The sequence below is a fragment of the Coregonus lavaretus genome, assembly GCF_964263955.1.
Source record: "Coregonus lavaretus genome assembly, chromosome: 6".
In the NCBI taxonomy this organism is placed as follows: Eukaryota; Metazoa; Chordata; class Actinopteri; order Salmoniformes; family Salmonidae; genus Coregonus; species Coregonus lavaretus.
The window spans coordinates 5559740-5581491 of record NC_139993.1 but is presented as its reverse complement, the minus strand read 5'-3'; the positions used below and the strand labels follow the sequence as shown (position 1 = coordinate 5581491).

Below are 21752 nucleotides of genomic sequence, written 5' to 3'. Positions count from 1 at the left end.
ATGTTGGACAAAAGAGCTTCGTATGTAACCTAACACTCCAAATACCTCAGTCTCTTTTGTAGAAATCGCTTAATTCTAAGGTAAACGTCTGTCTTTTCGAACAAGATAATAGTTTTGTCAACAAAAAAACCAAATAAGAACATTCCGGCCCCATCACCAACATCTAAATGCCTTGTTTTGCTTTTGTTTTGATATTGCGTGTGCGCGTGCGCGTGCTAGGGAGAGTGTAGGACTAGGTATCTGTGATCTCAGATTGTAGTAGGGCATGTCTGCATTGTCCATTTTAAAGATGCTCTTAATCAGATCCTGTCATCTGATCTAGTGTCGGTTCTCAGTGTCGGCTAGATCTCTGCTGATTTGAAGGGCAGGGTGAAGAACTGACCCTTAGCTTAATTAGAGCTGATGTAATTGGCGTGATGTGAGGATGATCTGCGTGTGTACCGTGCAGACAGCCTGCTCCGCCCCTAAGCAACATGAGCCTCTACCCAACCCCACTTCTTTCACACATACAGTAAGCCTACATAGCAGAACGGGTCTCAGAAACACACTGAGGTCAAGTGGTCATTGACCATCGCAGGGCACGTCAATTTCCCTTCCCTTCCCAACACACACACACACACACACACACACACACACACACACATATATACACACACGCACACACACTCAAACATTATCACTGCTAGTGACGAACGTTGCGGCAACACTGAGGCGGTCACGCCCACACATCAACTCCAGCAGCCTGAAGTTGATGTGAGTCCTAGCAGCCTGACCTTGGCAGAGCTGCCAGTGTCCTTCCCTTTCTAATGACCAGCCTCTTTCAAAGCCACATTACACACACACACACACACACACACACACACACACACACACACACCATCTAGTCCCCTCTTGTCTGGAAATAGCCTCAATAATATCCTTTGGTTCCTTTTCCACCCGACTCATTTATTCCCACTGCTTTCACTTCCTTGCTTTCCATTCCAAAGTGTCCTCCGTTCCCCTTCCTGAAAACCCTAAGAAATAGTTCCACTTCCGGTCTTCCATGCCCAGAGTCTTACGATCCTTTCCTAAAGGAAGAAAGCATGTTTTCTATTTCCTGGAAATGATTAGGTAACAGTGTATTGTTTTGATATTTCCCCCATGCGTGTCTGGAAAGTGATATCCTATAAACATCCCAGCTAAATTCCTGGGAATGTTACTCACACACTTGGCCTGCCTATCCTGTATCTTGTAGCTATGGAGACCCGGGCTGACACACACACACGCACACACACACACATAAACACACAAACGCTTGCGTGCCTATTTGGAAACCTCAAACTGAATTTAGTCAAATGTTTTCTCTTTCCGTTTCGTTTGATAGCTAGCCTAATCTGCTCCAGGGAAGGGTTGAGCTGGAGGCAATCGAAACAATAATTGCCGTGCTGTGGTGGAGCGCCAACAGTTGCATCTGTTTGGATGAACTGCTGCATCTGACTGACTGTAGCTCTGTTAGAATCATGTGACTTTCCGTCACAATACACAACCTCTGATATGATTGGTTAAAGCAACATGTTGGGAAACCATCCCGCCATTTCACCTATCAACAGTAATGATGGAAATGAAACAAGGAAGGAGACCATGTCAGAGTATTGGAACATGTCCTCGTCTTCCTCTTGTCACCTGTCAACACAGAGCGTGACACGCTTCTTCCGTGACTTTTACAGACACCCTTGTCTTGAATTGACTTTTAAGAGGACCATGATGCTTTGTGTCAATATTAGACGGCCTAAGGCCTAAATATTGACCCATTCGCCCTTGTGAGTTTCTGATGTTTGAGCATTTGCTCAGCTGTGACAAAGCAATGAGTCATGCTTGCAAATGTGGTATTTGAGTTTCTCGGGCCTTTGATACAGAAGTAGGTCATTTCCTGTTTGGAAGAGGCAACCACAGATCGATTTGACGTGTATCTCGAGGGCATCTCTAGCATCAAGTGACACCCTCAACAAACTAGTACATTGTCTTTGGGTTACCACTAAAAACCACTACAAGTTACACACTGCACCATGTTTAGAAGGCCACTATCATGGCCTTTACATTTTCTGTTTTGCTTCCCTATTCATTGTCATGTGACTTTTGTTTAGCATTGGGTGTATATTGACTCTTATGTACATCTAACCTCCAAAATAAATGAAACACTTGAGTAAATGAGGGATACAAAGTAGGCCTATATTGAAGGTAGGTGGTTCCACACAGGTGTTGTTCCTGAGTTAATTAACAATTAACATCCCATCATGATTAGGGTCATGTATAAAAATGCTGGGCAGGCCATTATTTTGGCTACTATGGCTATGCCCCAATAGGATGACAATGACCCCATCCACAGGGTTTGATGAGCATTGGAATGATGTAAACCAAATGCCATGGCCGTCTGTCACCAGATCTCAACCCAGTTCAACACTTATGGGAGATTCTGGAGTGGCGCCTGAGACAGTGTTTTCCACCACCATCAACAAAACACCAAATTATGGAATTTCCCGTGGAAGAATGGTGTCGAATGCCTTCAATAGAGTTTGACACTTGTAGAATCTATGCCAAGGTGCATTGAAGCTGTTCCGGCTCGTGGTGGCCCAACGCCATATTAAGAGACTTTATGTTGGTGTTTCCTTTATTTTGGCAGTTACCTGTGTATATAGCCTAGTGTTCTTTGTTTTACATAAGGGTAAATCCATTTGAATTCAATCACTTTTTGACTGCTTCCCTTTTAATTAAAACAAAACTTTTCATATGGAAGAAATGGTCATAAAATGACTTTAAAAACATTCAGGAGATAAAGGTGATCAAAGACCATGAGACATGTCTTCATCACTGGAAAATAAAAACTGTTGAGTTTGATATAATTGAAAAGCTTACAGCAATGTCAAACTATTTTATTATTTCACCCAAAAAACAAAGAAAATCCAATTTTAAACCTTTTAAGCTCAGATTTGTTTCAACTTCGCAAATGTCACATATTTTGTAGCTTAGACCCTATTTCATATCATCTGATGTTTTTGTGTTGTGCCTGCCATCGGTTGAGACAAAACATGCTCTTGAATACAGGGGTGGGTGTAAATTCAATCATAGAAATAGAATGGACCTATCCCTTCAGACCACTGCAATTTAGCTTCTTTTTTTTACTACCACAAAGATGCCCGTCATTCCACCCAACGTCGAATGTCAACTGAAATGGTCATGTCTATTCTATGATCTATATTTCTATGATTTCAATAGGTTTACTATGGAGTATTAACAGTATAATTGAAATGAACAGATATTCCCATTCAGGTCAGCATTCTCTGATGTGTGGACATCTAACCATCTGTGTGTTACAATCTGAAAGTAGAAATTTCTATTTTATTCCCATTTTAGTACATTTATCAGCCAAAACATAACACCCACCCAGTATTCAAGAGCATGTTGTGTCTCAACCTTTGATGATGCAAAATAGGGTCTCAGCTACAACATATGCGAATATGTAAAAAACAAATAATTGTTCACCATTTTTAGATAATTTTTTTTTTTTAAACTTTTTCCAGAAATTATCAAATAGGTTGACAACCCTGTTTTGTAAGCTTTTAAATATCAATCTCAACTGTTTTTTATATTTTCCAGTGATTAAGACGTGGATGTCTCATGGTATGGTGGGGTATGCAAAATGGGTTAACTTTGATCACCTTTATGTTAATGTTTTGGCATTCAGGTCGAACAAGTCACTTTCTGAGCACTTCTACAATGGGCAAATATTTATGGAATGTTTTGTTCAAATCAAAACGGGTGGTGTCAAAAAGTGATTGAATTCAAATAGATTTACCAAGAAATGTTTGCTTTGTTTATGCAGTCTGAGGTGTGAATTGTTGTTATTGGGCCTGACATGATGTTTGACGTTGAGTGTTTGTTATATTTATATATATATATATATATATATATATATATATATATATATATATATATATATATATATATATATATATATATATATATATATATATATATCTGTCTGTTTTGTGTTGAGGTATGTTGTTGGGTGTGAAGAATTCAGTTTGTTGTATTTGGCCTGCCCCTTCATGTGATGTTTACCACCGTTGAGAGCATTTGTTGATGTTGATGCAGTAGCCTGTTTTGATGGGTGAACACCAAACAGTGTTTACTCCTGCCATAGTGCTGACTGTACAGCTCTGGGAGCCTCTGTTCTAGACCAGAGAGAAAAACACAACTCCGCATGACTGATGATAGTGGGCACAGCTCAATGGCTGCCTCCCTACTGCCACCCTATTGCCTATATAGTGCACTACTTTAGCACTTTAGGGAATATGGTGCCATTTGGGACACAACCAATAGCCCTGGAAGTGTTATTAGGCAGTCTGGTACCATGCTGACTGGAGCTACAAAGAATGGGAGGTGCAGCTATTGCCAATTTCCAAAGCCCCTACTTAGCCTGGTTTGCTCGCCGCCTCACACCCTGGCCTGAATACCGCCTCACACCCTGGCCTGAATACCGCCTCACACCCTGGCCTGAATACCTCACACCCTGGCCTGAATACCTCACACCCTGGCCTGAATACCTCACACCCTGGCCTGAATACCGCCTCACACCCTGGCCTGAATACCGGTCCCTTTTTAGCAGGGTAAGCTCTAACCCTTATCACAGTTCTACGACAAGGCCCTAGTGTAGGCTAGAGCAGTGTTTCTCAACCTCCAGTCTGTGGCCCCAAAAAGGAAAAGCCATAGCATGCGAGTCCCTGGTATGGAAAAGATAGCAGAACACTGGTGTTAGAGGACCTGAGCTGAACCCAAAGCCCTTTCTAGAGGACAGGGACATCTTGCTCCATTATAACTGAAGATGGAGCTGTGAACCCTGCCAACCTAGAGTAAAACAATTATTGTTTTTTCTCTCTTGCTGTCTTACTTAGTTTTTGGTGAGTGCTTTTACATGTATGTTTCCAGTCTGAGCCATCTTGACTAAGTGGTGGCCTCATAGTGCCCCAACGTAACTTTGCTCCTTTCTCTCTCTCTCTCCTTCCTCTTTTCTCTCAGTCTCGCTCTCTCGAGACTGCAGACTCCAACTGGGTCAGGAAAAAAATCTGCCCATTCAGCACAAAATGAAATAAATAATGGTGTCTAGACCAGTCAGGAAGAAGTAGACAAAATGAGGGACTGTAGGTCAACAGGGTCCTTTATTACAACACATGTCACAGACTTGGCCTAGAATTAGCAAAGATGCTGACATAATGTACAAGTCCCTTGACTGTTCTGAGCGCAGTGTCACTTAGGTGGGCTGGAGCATCACCTTGTCTCCCACACCTGTCCAAACTGATCAGGGCACTGTCGATACATGTCCTCTCTTTTCCCCTGGCTGGTTACATAACCCTGCAAATCAGGTCCAGGATCAGTAATAAAAAATGATGAAACCAATGCTGGCCCATTGTATGCCAAGGACCTTATGCTGTGTAACAGCTGCCTTCAGCAGCACAATACATCTAGGGCAATGTCTGAAATGATACCCTATTCCCTACATAGTGCACTACTTTTGACCAGGGCCCATAGGGTGCCATTTTGGTTGCAACCTAGGTGGTGTTATGTGGTTTATGAGCAGAATTCTACTGATATATTGTGCCTGGGGTGCCCTTACTAGACCTATTATTGCTAGGCCTATTATTGCTAGGCCTATTATTGCTAGGCCTATTATTGCTAGGCCTATTATTGCTAGGCCTATTATTTTGTATCCAAGATAATGAAACTGAGACAATTGGATACGAGTCAACGATAGAACGATAGTGAGGAGATGTGCGGGTCATGGAGTTGAATAGACCTGAATGGTGTTTTGTCTCTCGCTGTCGATCTGTGTACCTATCTTTTCTACCCTAACCTCTCTTGCCTACCTTTATCACTTTCTTTCTCTCTTGCTCTCCTACTCACTTTCTGGAGATATGAAAACAGCTGACAATATTGATTTTGGGAACTAGGCTATTTCATTAAATGTCATTGTTTGATATGCAATGGCTAGACTGTCTTGTCTGATGCATCTCAGTCTCTCAATTCAATCAACTTTATTAACATGAAATGTAAAGGGGCTTGCATTGCCAAAACGAATTAGTCCCACAATAATAACACTTTCTTTCTCTTTCCATCTCTCTCTCTCTCAGGCCTACGAGAGGCGATTCCCCACGTGTCACCTGATTCCCATGTTTGTGGACAGCGAGGTCTTGGAGGAAGCTAAGAGCGAGGACGGCTCCTTACACCAGGTCCAGCGCCGCTGCAAACTGGACGTGGACGCCCCTCGCCTCCTCAAGCGGGTACGCCTGACGTCACTAACCTGTTGCTATCTTCTCTCTTGAGTCTTGTCAGTCAATCAATCAATCAATCAAATGTATTTATAAAGCATTGTCAGTCAAGGTGAGTCTTGTACTGTAAGTCAATCAATCAATCCAATGTATTTCTAAAGCCCTTTGTACATCAGGGATTGTCACAAAGTGCTTTACAGTAACCCAACCTAGACCCCAAAGGATAAGCAAAAGCAGAAGCCTTATGAATGTTTGAGTATTGTTTACTGCCCAGTGTTTCCAGATTTCAATGAAATATGACCTATAATTACTTAAAATATGAGTGAAATAGTTTTCCTTCCCAAATAATTTTTTTTATTAAGTATGTTAAAAAGTAGCGTTTCTGTGTTGTAATGGTGTGGGCTTACCCCAACCACAGACCGCTGATTGGCCAGCTCATCCTCCTCAGGGAGATGACATCATGTTCTATGAGGAAATGGCAAGCATTTTGTTATCAGTGTATCTGATTTCCTTTTTGACCATTAGTTTTGCTGCAACTGATTTCATGAGTTTCCTTTGTGTGCAGATTGCGGGGGTGGACTATGTGTATTTCAGCCAGGAGAACACACTGAACAAGAGAGAAAGGACGCTCCACATCGAGTCCCACAACGAGACCTTCTCCAACCGAGTCATCATCCACGAACTCTGCAGCTACTCGGTGTGTTACGCACACAGTCACACACACACACATTAAAATGCAGCTTTGGTTAGAATGGTTACGTAAGCTACCTGTCCATTCGCTAACACACATTCAAGCCTTCGTTTTATTTAGTCAACCGCATGCACATACACGCGCACACACACACACACTCAATCACACACTCACAAAGCCCTGTTAAACCACTTTGAAGCAAACCCCCCCCCCCCCTCCATGCATTCACAATTTATCTTCAAATGGAAGGATCAAGCTGTTCCATCCAGCTCCTCATATGTAGCTACACACACTAAACCTAAGTCTTGGTTTTATATCACCTTATCTCACATGGCACACACACACACACACACACACTCAAAGCCCTGGAAAAGCAAGTTGTCGACAGTACACTTATCTTTGACCCCTTCCCTCCTTGCACTCTCTATGGTCTCTCCAAATAGACAGAGAAAGCTGTGTTCCAACCAGCCTCTCATATGCTGCTTCCTTCCCACTGAATAATTCAGACCTCCCATTGCTCCCTGCATCACTCCGCCTCAAGACACTCACACACTGTTCTGGAGTCAGTTCTTTCACACCTCCCAGGCCTACTGCAGTGTGTTACTGCACTCCCTACTCTGACCTCAGTGCTACTCTCAGCAGGCTCCCATGGTGAATGAATGCGCTGTGAGTTAATGAGGTCAAGCACATTGCATTAGCGTCTAACGAGGCTAGCGTGGCTATTTTAAATCCGTTACGCAGCTATCCTTATGAAGAACAGTTAGAGTTAGCTAGCGGATGCTAACAAGGCTAGGCAGCTCAATTAGACTGAGCTAATAGGCTAGAGTTGGCTAAAGCTGACATATTTTGGTAGCCAAAGAAAACAGGTATCCAATTCCGGAAATAGCCATCGGAGCTAGCCAAAGAGCTACATAGTAAAATAAGCTCTTTCATAAGTTGTATTTCATGGAGGGATTACTGTATGACTTGCCTTGGTTTGCCAGGCAGGGTCTATGACATTCAACACTCTCACTCCCGACCTATCTAACGCACTCTACTCACTGACATCCAACAAAATCTATTTTTATACAATCTCGGGCTGTGTGTGAATGTGCTGTCTGCTTGATACCATATCAATATTTGTTGGCATATAACGACACAACCTGTCAGTATTGGTAAAATGCCAGTGGATAGTGTGTCATCGGTACGCACTCCCACACATAGCTGAGGATGTGTAGCTTGCAGTGTGCGTCAGCGCTCGGCACAGAGTCACATTGCCGTGTGTGGTTGCCACGGTAACGCGTGTATCTTCTCTTTCGTGTGTGTGCAGGCCCACCCTGAGAATGACGACTGGACGTGTTTCGAGCAGTCGGCCAGCCTGGACATCAAGTCCTTCTTCGGCTTCGAGAGCACGGTGGAGAAGATAGCCATGAAGCAGTACGCCAGCAGTATCAAGAAGGTGTGTATGAGCCAGATCATTAGACAGTAACAGGAAGAAAACAGACTGAAAGGTGGCGGGACTACCTGAACCTTGTCCAATAAGAAATGCTGGCTTTCGTTTTCCGTTGGTAGGTTGCGCCCTAATGAATACAACCCAGATGTATCACATTTAGAGAATTCACCAGACGCCAAACATTTCTCTCGTGCAAAAATAATGAATCCAACTAGGCTCCATTTCAAGTGAATTGAAATTCCAATTCGACATTCGAAAATAACCTCATTGTATTGGGAATTTAATTCATCTCCTGCATTGAGTTAATTGAAATGGAACCGACCCCAACCATGGAATGCAGTGTTGATACAGCAGACATACCATTGGGCCGTCTAGTTCTAAGTGGCTCTTCTTATGTAATGTAAGCCAAATTGCCGAGCCAGTGTAAACAAAGGTAAGCTTGTGTAAATTCCTAGTCCCTATTGAGCCCCCTTCCCTTTTAATAACTCTAACTCTCTCTTTCTTATTTTTCTCACTCTCTCTCCTCCCCCGTACTCCCAACACCCCCCTCTCTCCATCTCTCTTGCTCTCTCTCGCTCCTTCCTCCCCCTCCCCCTCTCTCTCCTTCCTCCCCCTCCCCCTCTCTCCTCTTTAGGGTAAGGAGATCATAGAGTTCTACCTAAACCAGCTAGAGGAAGAGGGGATAACCCACGTGCCCCGCTGGACTCCCTCCCTGGATGCTCCCTCCTCCTCCGTCACCACCAAACCCATCTGTGCCACCCCAAAGGTCCTCCACCTGGAGCTCCCTGTCACTCCCGCTGTCTCAATCCCCGTGTCTACTGATGCCAAACACCATGAGATTGCCAATGCCAGCAATAATGATGCCACCCAAAGTGATGCCACCAGCAACGATGCCAATAGCCAGCCTGACAACCAGACAGAGAACCAGACGGGCACACCTGATGGTTAGTAATTAATGATTGAGACACTGTTCAAAAGTCTCAATACATTAGTACAATGGGAAACACTCTTTTTGTGTTTAGCTGTGTGAGTGATTTGAATGAGATTGAATTGACTGAATTGAGAGTTCTCTAAATGGTGTGTGTTTGTGTTGTAGACAAGTTGGATGCAGACTACATCAAGCGCTACTTGGGAGACCTGACGCCTCTGCAGGAGAGCTGTCTGATCCGACTACGCCAATGGCTGCAAGAGAGCCACAAGGGCAAGGTGAGACACACACCCTTACAGCTTTCAATACACACATACTAAAGCATATTCTATCTTTTAAAATCATACTCAGCTACTTGAGACACAAACATAGAGGCATGTGTGACATGCTTGCACACGCACGCTCTTACCCTGCCCCTTCTGAACACCACCCCCCACCTCCCCCCCCCCCTTGGAGACCCTTGCCCTCACTCCCTCCTCTCCCTCCTCGCCACCTTTCCAGATCCCTAAGGACGAGCACATCCTTCGTTTCCTGCGGGCCAGGGACTTTAACATGGAGAAGGCCAGGGAGATCCTGTGTCAGTCCTTAACATGGAGGAAACAGCACCAGGTGGACTATCTGTTAGAGACGTGGACGTCACCACAGGTCCTCAACGACTACTACACTGGAGGGTGGCACCACCATGATAAAGGTATGGAGGATGGACACAGAGAGAGAGAGATGCTAAGGCATGCGCACGCATACACACACAATTAGTCGCTAATAATTGTCATGGAGTCTTGATTTGATGTAGAGGGGTAGTCATATGATGTTCACAAAATACAGTGGTCACTCAGAATTAGACCCACATGGCACAAACCCTCCTGCACTCGTATTATTTACGCATGGTAAAAAAAAACTGTTGTGTGTGTCTTGTTTCTTTAAGTTGTTAACAGAAGTAACTTCCCAAAACGCCACTTTCTATTTAACTAACAGAAAAATAAGTCCCTGTCTAAGCCACAACTTCCTGTCACACACCATATTTGTCCAATGAAGGAATATAACTTAGAATTGACTGCATTGCAGTTCACCAGTCCCAATTTCAAATACATTGTTGTTACTTCATACTTGCCCTGGGTATTTGCATGCTCTGGTTTATTGTTGTCTTAACGGCAGTCCCAAGGCGTTGCCCTCATCACACAATTAACTGTATTAAGGATGTTAACCGTTAATCTGTTAGCTGCCGAAAATACATTTGACAGGTCATGCTTATCGGTCTATAGGTTAATTTGCATAAGAGCCTAGTTTGAGGAGCGGAATATCCAATCACCAGTCAGACAGCGCGAGAGCAGCTCCTCAAAAAGCTGATACTGGAGTCTAACGTGCTTTTCGAAGCCCAGTCATTGCACAACAAATAACAATTCTAAATGCAATCGTGTGTTAAACTGTTTTGATGGCCACGATTAGAAAAAGAGCTACTGTTTTTATTTCTCAATCTCAACTCGTAATTAAAGCGCGCCTCCCATTCGCCATTCGAGTGCATAGGCTAAAGTCAATGGTAGGCAGGCTATCACCGCGACACCCACCACTTTACAATGTGAGCTTGAGGCAGTATGATTGTTTGAAACCAGAACGTTTTACTTTACTTCAAATAATGAGGCATGTCTTTCCTTGCTTCAAAGTAGCCTTACCAAAATTCATCCTTCCTCATACCATTTAACCAGAATTATTTTATAAAGACTTCCTCATACCATTTAACCAGAATTATTTTATAAAGACTTCCTCATACCATTTAACCAGAATTATTTTATAAAGACTTCCTCATACCATTTAACCAGAATTATTTTATAAATACTTCCTCATACCATTTAACCAGCATTTCTCACCTGTTCTATTGGTTTTCATATCAACCTTCTTTCGTTGTCCAGAAGCCAAAGTCACAATCCTTGTCATATTAGCAACCCATCCTAGTTGTTGCTAATAGATTCCCCCTTTCCAGGTTTCTAGCTGAGATTTTAATCTCTGTTATATATGGAGCCACTTGCATGAGGTGCGCGTGTTTTCCCACAAATTGCATTTTGGCAAATGTTTGAAAATGACATTTTATTAGCTGCTTCATTACAGGAGTTGCATGTTCAATAATAGGCTATAGCCTTTTGACTGTAAGACGATAGGCTTGCTATTGTTGCATGTGTCTCGTAATGAAAAATATCCATTCCTTGTATGCATGCATAGAAACTGTAACTGTTTGTTGACTGGTTAATGAGGGTTGGTTAGTCGACAGCAAAATTGACCGAAATGTGCATCCTTAGACTATTCAAATATACTGATGTCTGTGTGTCCTTCCAGAGGGTCGTCCTCTCTATATCCTGCGTCTGGGACAGATGGACACCAAGGGGCTGGTCCGAGCCCTGGGGGAGGAGTCTCTACTCAGACACGTGAGTGGGCCTCTTCTGCTGTCAATCACACGTGGTAACTAAAGTGTGTGTGTGTGTGTGTGTGTGTGTGTGTAAGCATAACCACATTAAGTGTGTGTGTGTGTGTGTTTTAAACCTTCAGGTTCTATCCATAAACGAGGAGGGCCTCAGGCGCTGTGAGGAGAACACCAAAGTCTTCGGCCGACCAATCAGGTACACACCCGTTGCTATTTGGTAGTAGCTCCACCACTCCCTCTGATAGGTCAAGTAGAGTTTAAGCCATATTGCATACACCTGTCCAAGCCTCTCAGATCTACAGGACATAAGTTCCGTGGGAGAAGGGGACTAAACAGTAATGAGTCCTATGGGAGCTCTGTAGCTGTTGCTAAGCTAACGTGTATCATGGGAATTGCCTTGGTGCAGTGGGGTTATTAACGCAGAGAGTGCTGAGTGTGGCGGATGCTCTTTAAAGTTAAAGCTATCTCTAGGCAAGATGGAAAGAATGTGGAGGGTTCCTCTCTGAAAGGTGTGGGTGTGAGAGAGAGGGAAATGGAGCGAGTGAGAGGAGAAACTGAAAAAACAGAGAGAAGGTGAGAATGGCGCCGTTATCTGGCAGCTGTCAGGCTTATCAGATGGACGTGACTGTGGAGCGAAGCCATGCAGGAATGTATCTGAAGTGTGCTAGGGTGGAAAGCCACGGAGCTTCGCTCACGTAAGACGGAGGGAGTGAGATAGCCCCTGATTGAGAGAGTGGGAGGAATCTGTCTCTGTTTTTTGAAGTCATAGGATCGTATTTGGAAATGTAATGTGTATTGTCCTTACAATCTGTGTATAGTGTTTAAAATCTCGCCCTCCTACCTCCTCTCTCTCTCTCTCGCTCTTCCCTCTAGTTGTTGGACGTGTCTGGTGGACCTCGAAGGGTTAAACATGCGCCACCTGTGGCGACCGGGGGTTAAGGCCCTTCTGAGGATCATTGAGGTGGTGGAGGCCAACTACCCAGAGACCCTGGGACGTCTGCTCATACTGAGGGCTCCTAGAGTCTTCCCTGTGCTCTGGACCCTGGTGAGACACTATGAAACACTAGGGCTGGAGACTCCTAAACGGCACCCTATTCCCTATGTAGTGCTCATAGGGCAATTTGGCATGAGGTATTTAGGTGGGAGCAGTAGGGTGACGACTCCTCCCCCATTCTCTGTGTTCAGGTGAGCCCATTCATCGATGAGAACACCCGTAAGAAGTTCCTGATCTACGCCGGTAATGACTACCAGGGCCCTGGCGGCCTGCTGGACTACATAGACAAGGAGGTCATCCCAGACTTCCTGGGAGGAGAGTGTATGGTGAGTCACTGTGTGTGTGGTGTCATCACCCAGCATAGTCACATTGTCGTATGGTTGCCATGATAATGTTTATGTCCCTTTTTCATGTCTGTGCGTGCATATAAAGCAGAATTTCCATTTAGGATCATAGCAAACATATACTTTCTATGAAGTTTTTGTTCTCATATGGACTAATGTGTGTGTGTCTGTGTGCAGTGTGAAGTCCCAGAGGGAGGCCTGGTACCCAAGTCTCTGTACCGTACAGCAGAGGAGCTGGAGAACGAAGACATCAGCCTGTGGACAGAGACTATCTACCAGAGTGCCAGCGTCTTTAAGGGAGCACCCCACGAGGTGAGCCCCAACACACTGCACCTCGGCTGGGGGAGAGCAGAGAGGACTCGAGGAGAGAGGGGCGACTGGGGCCTTAGCTGGAGCTTTGAAGTCATTTGTGGGAGGAGGAGAAATAAGAGAGAGAGAGAAGGGCAGATAGGCGAGAGGAGAGAAAGAGAGAGATGGGGAAAGAGATATGGGGAGAATGAGAGAAAGATGTGGATAGAAAGACGGAGGAAAAAAACAAGCCAAACGTTGGTCTGCTGAAGTTACTTGACCAACACTGCCACCCACTGGAGGAATCCTGAAAGTGCATTCAAACTGATCTTCAGACATTTAGCCACTGTTCTGTCACAAATTGAACATGAACTTTGCTTTGAGAGGAATCTGCACCCATTTTGTTATTTTGTTTCTGTTATATAAAAGTAGAGGTGATATAATCTGTTAAAAAAGGAGCCATGCCATGTGGATACTATTCGGTAGAAATCTGCAGTCTTACCTCCGTCTGTCATCTGTTCTTTTTGCTCTCTTTAATTATTTCTCAATCTCTCTCTTATTTCTACTCTTCTCATCTCTTTTCTCATCCCTCCCTCTCTTTCTCCTTTTCTCTCCCCTCCCTTCTTCAACCCTCCTCTTTTCCTCTCCCTGCTTTCCCTCTCAGGTGGGGATCGAGATCATCGACGCCTCCTCTGTGATCACCTGGGACTTTGACGTGTGTAAGGGCGACGTGGTCTTCCACATCTACCACTCCAAGCGCGCCCCCCAACCCCCCCGCAAGGACCCCCTAGTTGGGCAACACAGCAGCATCACCACCCCCGGGGGGAACAACGTCCAGCTCATAGACAAGTCCTGGACCTTAGGCCGGGACTACAGCATGGTGGAGTCACCACTCACCTGCAAGGAGGGGGAAAGCGTGCAGGTCAGTATTGGAGCCGACTAGTTATTCATAGTGTTGAGAAAGATATGAGGCATGCAGGTGGCACTTTGTCAGTGCCTAAGAACATCTCTTGACTCAATTAACGAAATTAAGATTGACTCATTAAAATATACAGGTTTGCATATTACTCCAATGTTGAAACCAGTTGTTAAGTGTGATTTAAATGCCATTCAATACTTAATGAATCTAATGTTAAGAACATCCAGATTGACAATGATTAAAACCTCTCATCTAATGCATCTCTCTTTCCCCCATCTCTCCCTCTCTCCCTCTCTCCTCCCCCTCTCGCCGTCCCTCTCCCAGGGCTCCCACGTGACCAGATGGCCCGGGTTCTACATCCTCCAGTGGAGGTTCCACACCATGCCGGGCAGCGCTTCCACCAACCTGCCCCGCGTGGACGACGTCCTCGCCTCCCTGCAGGTCTCCTCACACAAGTGCAAAGTAATGTACTACACAGAGGTCATTGGCTCCGAGGACTTCAGGTTAGTAGCTGTGTGTGCTTGTGTCTGTGAGAAAGCTCATATCAAATACAGTGGGGAGAACAAGTATTTGATACACTGTCGATTTTGCAGGTTTTCCTACTTACAAAGCATGTAGAGGTCTGTAATTTTTATCATAGGTACACTTCAACTGTGAGAGACGGAATCTAAAACAAAAATCCAGAAAATCACATTGTATGATTTTTAAGTAATTAATTTGCATTTTATTGCATGACATAAGTATTTGATCACCTACCAACCAGTAAGAATTCCGGCTCTCACAGACCTATTAGTTTTTATTTAAGAAGCCCTCCTGTTCTCCACATATTACCTGTATTAACTGCACCTGTTTGAACTCGTTACCTGTATAAAAGACACCTGTCCACACACTCAATCAAACAGACTCCAACCTCTCCACATTGGCCAAGACCAGAGCGCTGTGTAAGGACATCAGGGTTAAAATTGTAGACCTGCACAAGGCTGGGATGGGCTACAGGACAATAGGCAAGCAGCTTGGTGAGAAGGCAACAACTGTTGGCGCAATTATTAGAAAATGGAAGAAGTTCAAGATGACGGTCAATCACCCTCGGTCTGGGGCTCCATGCAAGATCTCACCTCGTGGGGCATCAATGATCATGAGGAAGGTGAGGGATCAGCCCAGAACTACACGGCAGGACCTGGTCAATGAGCTGAAGAGAGCTGGGACCACAGTCTCAAAGAAAACCATTAGTAACACACTACGCCGTCATGGATTAAAATCCTGCAGCGCACGCAAGGTCCCCCTGCTCAAGCCAGCGCGTGTCCAGGCCCGTCTGAAGTTTGCCAATGACCATCTGGATGATCCAGAGGAGGAATGGGAGAAGGTCATGTGGTCTGATGAGACAAAAATAGAGGTTTTTGGTCAAACTCCACTCGCCGTGTTTGGAGGAAGAAGAAGGATGAGTACAACCCAAGAACACCATCCCAACCGTGAAGCATGGAGGTGGAAAAATCATTCTTTGGGGATGCTTTTCTGCAAAGGGGACAGGACGACTGCACCGTATTGAGGGGAGGATGGAAGGGGCCATGTATCGCGAGATCTTGGCCAACAACCTCCTTCCCTCAGTAAGAGCATTGAAGATGGGTCGTGGCTGGGTCTTCCAGCATGACAACGACCCGAAACACACAGCCAGGGCAACTAAGGAGTGGTTCCGTAAGAAGCATCTCAAGGTCCAGGAGTGGCCTAGCCAGTCTCCAGACCTGAACCCAATAGAAAATCTTTGGAGGGAGCTGAAAGTCCGTATTGCCCAGTGACAGCCCCGAAACCTGAAGGATCTGGAGAAGGTCTGTATGGAGGAGTGGGCCAAAATCCCTGCTGCAGTGTGTGCAAACCTGGTCAAGACCTACAGGAAACATATGATCTATGTAATTGCAAACAAAGGTTTCTGTACCAAATATTAAGTTCTGCTTTTCTGATGTATCAAATACTTATGTCATGCAATAAAATGCAAATTAATTACTTAAAAATCATACAATGTGATTTTCTGGATTTTTGTTTTAGATTCCGTCTCTCACAGTTGAAGTGTACCTATGATAAAAATTACAGACCTCTACATGCCTTGTAAGTTGGAAAACCTGCAAAATCGGCAGTGTATCAAATACTTGTTCTCCCCACTGTAGGTCATAGTAAATGTAATTTTTTTAATCATACTGTATTTTGTGTTATGATTGTATTGTATCATCACGTTTGTTCCATTTGATATGTTTTGTATACAATATTGACATTAACATTAATGTCCATTGTAGCCATTATGAAGTGCCAAGTGTAGGCTTCCCCTCCTAAAGAGATAGACAGCCTTTTTACCCTCCACTCTTTCTTTTCAATGTGCTCCTGTCCTCCTATCGCTCATCAACCCCTCTTCCACTCCTTCTTCTCTCTTCCTGTGAAGAGCGGCTTGCTTTGATGTTCAAAGTTTGTAAGTGGACTTGTGTTCCCTTAGCTTTGCATTGTGTTTGGTTGCTTATGAGAACTCCCGTTTAACAGTTGGCGACAGCTCTGTAAGATGCTAGCATCCTGACCCTTCACTTATGGCTTTATTTGACCTCACCAGCAATGCTTTCTCTTTGTGCTTCAGTTAGAGAAAAGGCACTCACACTCACTCACTAAGCTAGCTAGTCTCACCCTTGCTTGCATGAATGACTAACAGACATATGCCTTTTAGTTTGAGTTGCCTTCCTCCTTTGCCACAAAGGGCTACCTGTATTTCAGGGTTCCCCAATTGGCGGCTCGCAGGTGGTTTTATTTGGCCCCCAAAGTTTTTTGGCTCCGCATGTTTTTTTGTGTGCATTTTCATTGTTGGACATAAAAGAACTGTAAAAACACCAGGAAATCAGCTCCAAGTATGATATCTGTTTTGGGCTTCTTGCAAATTATTTGTAATGATCTTCCGGCCCCCCAACCATCCGCTCAAGACAAAATCATCCCACAGCTGAATGTAGTTGATGATCCCTGCTGTGTTTTTCTGCCTCTGCAAATTGGTTGATAAGGATAAGTCTTTCATTCATGCCCTTCAAAACTCTCACTGAAGCATGAGAGGCCATGTTTTAGTCACTGTGGGTTAGAAGAACAACCTATTTAGGTCAGTATGCTAAATTAATGTCACAGAGTGGATTCACCTCCCTTTGACTTGCTGCATGATCTACACTATTTGGCACTAGACTTGACAAAGCAGGAGCTGGGCATCATTAATACCAGACCGTGGATCAAATACTATTTGAAATAATTTCCTATTTGACAATAAAACATTGTATTTGTTTATACTTAAGCTGTGCTTGATTGAGCTTTCCTGTTTCAATATAACCAATAAAAGAGTCCCACAAGCACAAATCCCCTCCCACCTGTCACTCCTAATGCAAACGCTCAAAGTAATTGAAAGATTTCAAATAGTATTTGCACCCTGATTTAAGACCATTTAGTATGTAGTTCTAAAACCTTAGTTAGGCCAACAATACGTTTTTACCAAATTAAAATCATACCTTATTTCTCTCTCTCAGGGGCTCTATGACCAGTTTGGAGTCGAGTCACAGTGGTTTCTCCCAGCTCAGCCACGCCACCTCCTCCTCTAACCACTCCCAGTCCAGCTCCATGATCTCCAGGTAGAGGACTACAACTCCTGCTAAGGACTACAATCTTCCCTCTGCTGGATTAAAAGTCCCAGCTCCTCCAGCCTTCAGTCCACACTTTCCACCCTAACCACCTGAAACCTGTACTACTATTAGTCAGTCACAATGTGGAACTGAAGCATGCTTGCACAACAGAGGATAAAGAAGATGTCGGCGGTTGAAAAACTGAAAACAAAGACTTGTGATTTAAAGTGCTCCGTTTTTCTTGCAGAAGGCCATGTATATTTCTTCCCAGCGTTCTGCTGGGCTGCTGAACAGAACGTTGGCAGAATGTTTTTGGCTTGCTGAGACTTTGGTAGGTGTGGGAAGTGTCACACCCATGGAGCGCAATGCCGGATCAAGCAATTGTCACACTCATTTAAGGAGTTGTGGGACCGGATAAAAAATGGATGCGCCGTTACATATATGCATTAGAAGACTTTACACCCACGCACATTTCCAAGGTGTTGGTGATACTGGATGTGCTGTTGCCTGCAGACAAACATGCTCAAACATAGGAACACACACAAACATACTGTATACACACAAACCATAAACACACCTGCAATGACATACAAAAATACACAGTATTTGCCATATCACCAGTGGGATTTGTCTCTACCTGGTGAATTGTTTATAGGTCATGATTGGGGTAAAGCCGTATCGTTTAGAAGCAATAAGCAGAGTTTGAATTTCTACTATTGACATAATTACATTTCTATTTATGAAAATGTGTGTATGGAGGTTTGTCCTCATGTGTGCTATGTGCAATGTATAGGTGACCTTCTAGTAACCGGGTGTGGCTAGACAGACAGACAGACAGACGGACACATTTAATTTAGCTAAACTTTCATTTGGAGAAATTGCCTAAATAAATTGCCAGAGGTTATTTTTTACATTTGAATTCACAAATGGAATTTGAATTGACACATTTTGAATTTGTTTGCAAATTCATGTGCACATCTACTAGTCTCTTTTTGGCACAAGACACTTAACCAGTAATGACTTTTAAATTCTTGAATTTCAATTACTCTGACTTGAATTTGAATGGATTCCACCCCAAACTGAGTGTTTCCTGTCTGCCCCTGTCTGCAGGAATGAACTTGACACATAGGTAGGTGTGGTTGTTATTGAGATGCCTTGTCATTGAGTGGTCATTGATTGAATGTGCTACTGATGGTCAGAGATTTTGCTAGCCAATGGAATTCCCCGAACTGTCAGGGTCAGAGGTTGAATAGGTTAAACTGCTATTCTTTTTAGAGGTGTAGATATAGAGAGGGATGAAGTGAATGTTTTTTTGTGGTGAAGCTTATCATTTGCTACTGCGCCATTTGTAGAAATGTATTGATGCGTACATGTACTTGGGCTAGTGCTGGTTGGATTTTGTTACAGTTTTCTGTGAGAGTGAAGTGTGTTGCTGCATGCTCATATGGTTGATTGATGATTTTAGTTTAGGAGTTACCATAGTAACAGATACTACTCATGAGCCATTTGTTAGGACCATTTTAGCCTTTGTAACTAACCATGTATATAAGAAATATATCTGCTTTAGGGGACACCCCCTTCGCCTCGCCTGAGCGACGTGGACAAAATTGTCGACGTTTCCATTGTGATGCAACATTACCCATGCAAATAATGTTCTGTACAGTCACCTTGTGCTTCTAAAACACCAAAGACCAGCCAACAAAAAAACTGTCCGTTCCATCTTCTAGCGTCCATGTTTGTTTTTAGGGGCTATTTTGTGAGCTTCTAGTTCACAGAAGAGACAATTAACTTCTCTACAGATTAGACTGTAGGGCTGTTTCAAAGGGTTGGTAAACTGAGGCTCTCTCAAGACAAGTAAGCCCATCCAGCTTGGTCAGAGTGCCACCGTGCTGCTGCGTGATGTTACAGAGGGCCAAAGACGTGTTTGTTGATGGGCATCGGATCTCACTCCAATGATTATCGGCCAATCAGGCCAGCAGCACCTGTCTGTTTTTAACTGCTGATGATAATGAAGCCCAAGGTCAAAGTGACCAGTCTAAAATGTACAGTCTGGGTCTAACTGGAATATCATGAAAGGCTTTGCTCACTGAGGAAAGGACCCGCTCAGAATTAAAGAAAGAAAGAAAGAAAGTGAATAAATGAAATAATGAATAACTGTAAATGTCTGTAAGGGTGTCGCCCATGTCAGGTCTGAGGATGTATAGTTGAACTTAACTTCTCTTCTTCTGTACTCATTTTAACCTTGAAGCATGTCTAGGCATAGACTAGCATAGTTTCCTACTTTCCAGCTCTTTATCAAAGGAAACTCATAATGTGTAACATAATATCAACACAATGTGTAACATGCTCAACGGTTCACCAAGCTTTGGAGAACGGTTCCAGTCCTGGATATGTCTCTTTGTCCCTTCACACTCTGTTCAATGTTAGTTTTTCTTTAGCAGTGTTAAAACAGTGCTTTAGAAGTGTCTCACTGTGTTGTTTGAAACCAGTGACCGATATCTTCAGTTCCCTTTCAGTTTCATCAACTGACCTCAACAACATAGTGTCACTGCAAAGACTGAAATGTACCTGCTATGTCACCTGCTTTACTCAACTTCTGTCAACCTTCACTTCTACTTATCTCATTTACATATGAGGGCTATTTCTGTCTAGTTTGTCTGTCACCAACCATCTCCTGTTGTTTCCCATTCTCTCGTCTAGCCTCCCTTCCTATAAGACAACGATAATGTTGCATATCTTTATTTCCCTTGAAATGAATAATTATGTTTAAAAAATAACTTTAAATTAATATAAAATAGCGCCTTTACATTTTTTGAAACGATTAAACTTGAATTATGAAAATGAAAAGTTGTCCTGTTGTTTGTGTAACATGTACACTATACAGTACCAGTCAAAAGTTTGGACACACCGACTCATTCAAGGGTTTTTCTTTATTTTTACTATTTTCTACATTGTAGAATAATAGTGAAGACATCAAAACTATGAAACAACACGTATGGAGTCATGTAGTAACCAAAAAAGTGTTAAACAAATCAGAACATATATATTTTTTGAGATTCTTCAAATAGCCACCCTTTGCCTTGATGACAGCTTTGCACACTCTTGGCATTCTCTCAACCAGCTTCACCTGGAATGCTTTTCCAACAGTCTTGAAGGAGTTCCCACATACGCTGAGCACTTGTTGGCTGCTTTTCCTTCACTCTGCTGTCTGACTCATCCCAAACCATCTCAATTGGGTTGAGGTCGGGTGATTGTGGAGGCCAGGTCATCTGATGCAGCACTCCATCACTCTCCTTCTTGGTAAAATAGCACTTACACAGCCTGGAGGTGTGTTAGGTCATTGTCCTGTTGAAAAACAAATGATAGTCCCACTAAGCCCAAACCAGATGGGATGGCGTATCGCTGCAGAATGCTGTGGTAGCCATGCTGGTTAAGTGTGCCTTGAATTCTAAGTAAATCACCAACAGTGTAACCAGCAAAGCATCCCCACACCATAACACCTCCTCCTCCATGCTTTACGGTGGGAACTACACATGCAGAGATCATCCGTTCACCCACCCCGCGTCTCACAAAGACAGCGGTTGGAACTAAAAATCTCCAATTTGGACTCCAGACCAAAGGACACATTTCCACCAGTCAAATGTCCATTGCTCTTGTTTCTTGGCCCAGGCAGGTCTCTTCTTATTATTGGTGTCCTTTAGTCGAGGTTTCTTTGCAGCAATTCGACCACGAAGGCCTGATTCACAAAGTCCCGTCTGAACAGTTGAGGTTGAGATGTGACTTGAACTCTGTGAAGCATTTATTTGGGCTGCAAT

At 43.7% G+C, this 21752-nt stretch overlaps 1 protein-coding gene across 1 annotated transcript in view; it reads left to right on the top strand.

The window, feature by feature from the left end:
• LOC311131276 (SEC14-like protein 1) overlaps positions 1-20774 on the top strand; it is a 40695-nt gene extending 19921 nt beyond the window's left edge. The window contains exons 3-16 of the mRNA XM_084164162.1: positions 6165-6314; positions 6868-6999; positions 8303-8431; positions 9060-9369; positions 9522-9631; positions 9855-10044; positions 11682-11770; positions 11892-11962; positions 12640-12811; positions 12952-13086; positions 13282-13416; positions 14057-14314; positions 14636-14814; positions 17845-20774. Of these exons, the coding sequence (XP_084020288.1) occupies positions 6165-6314; positions 6868-6999; positions 8303-8431; positions 9060-9369; positions 9522-9631; positions 9855-10044; positions 11682-11770; positions 11892-11962; positions 12640-12811; positions 12952-13086; positions 13282-13416; positions 14057-14314; positions 14636-14814; positions 17845-17950 (2166 nt within the window). The 3' untranslated portion in view covers positions 17951-20774. The remainder of the gene's footprint in view (positions 1-6164; positions 6315-6867; positions 7000-8302; positions 8432-9059; positions 9370-9521; positions 9632-9854; positions 10045-11681; positions 11771-11891; positions 11963-12639; positions 12812-12951; positions 13087-13281; positions 13417-14056; positions 14315-14635; positions 14815-17844) is intronic.
• The last annotated feature ends 978 nt before the right edge of the window (positions 20775-21752 follow it).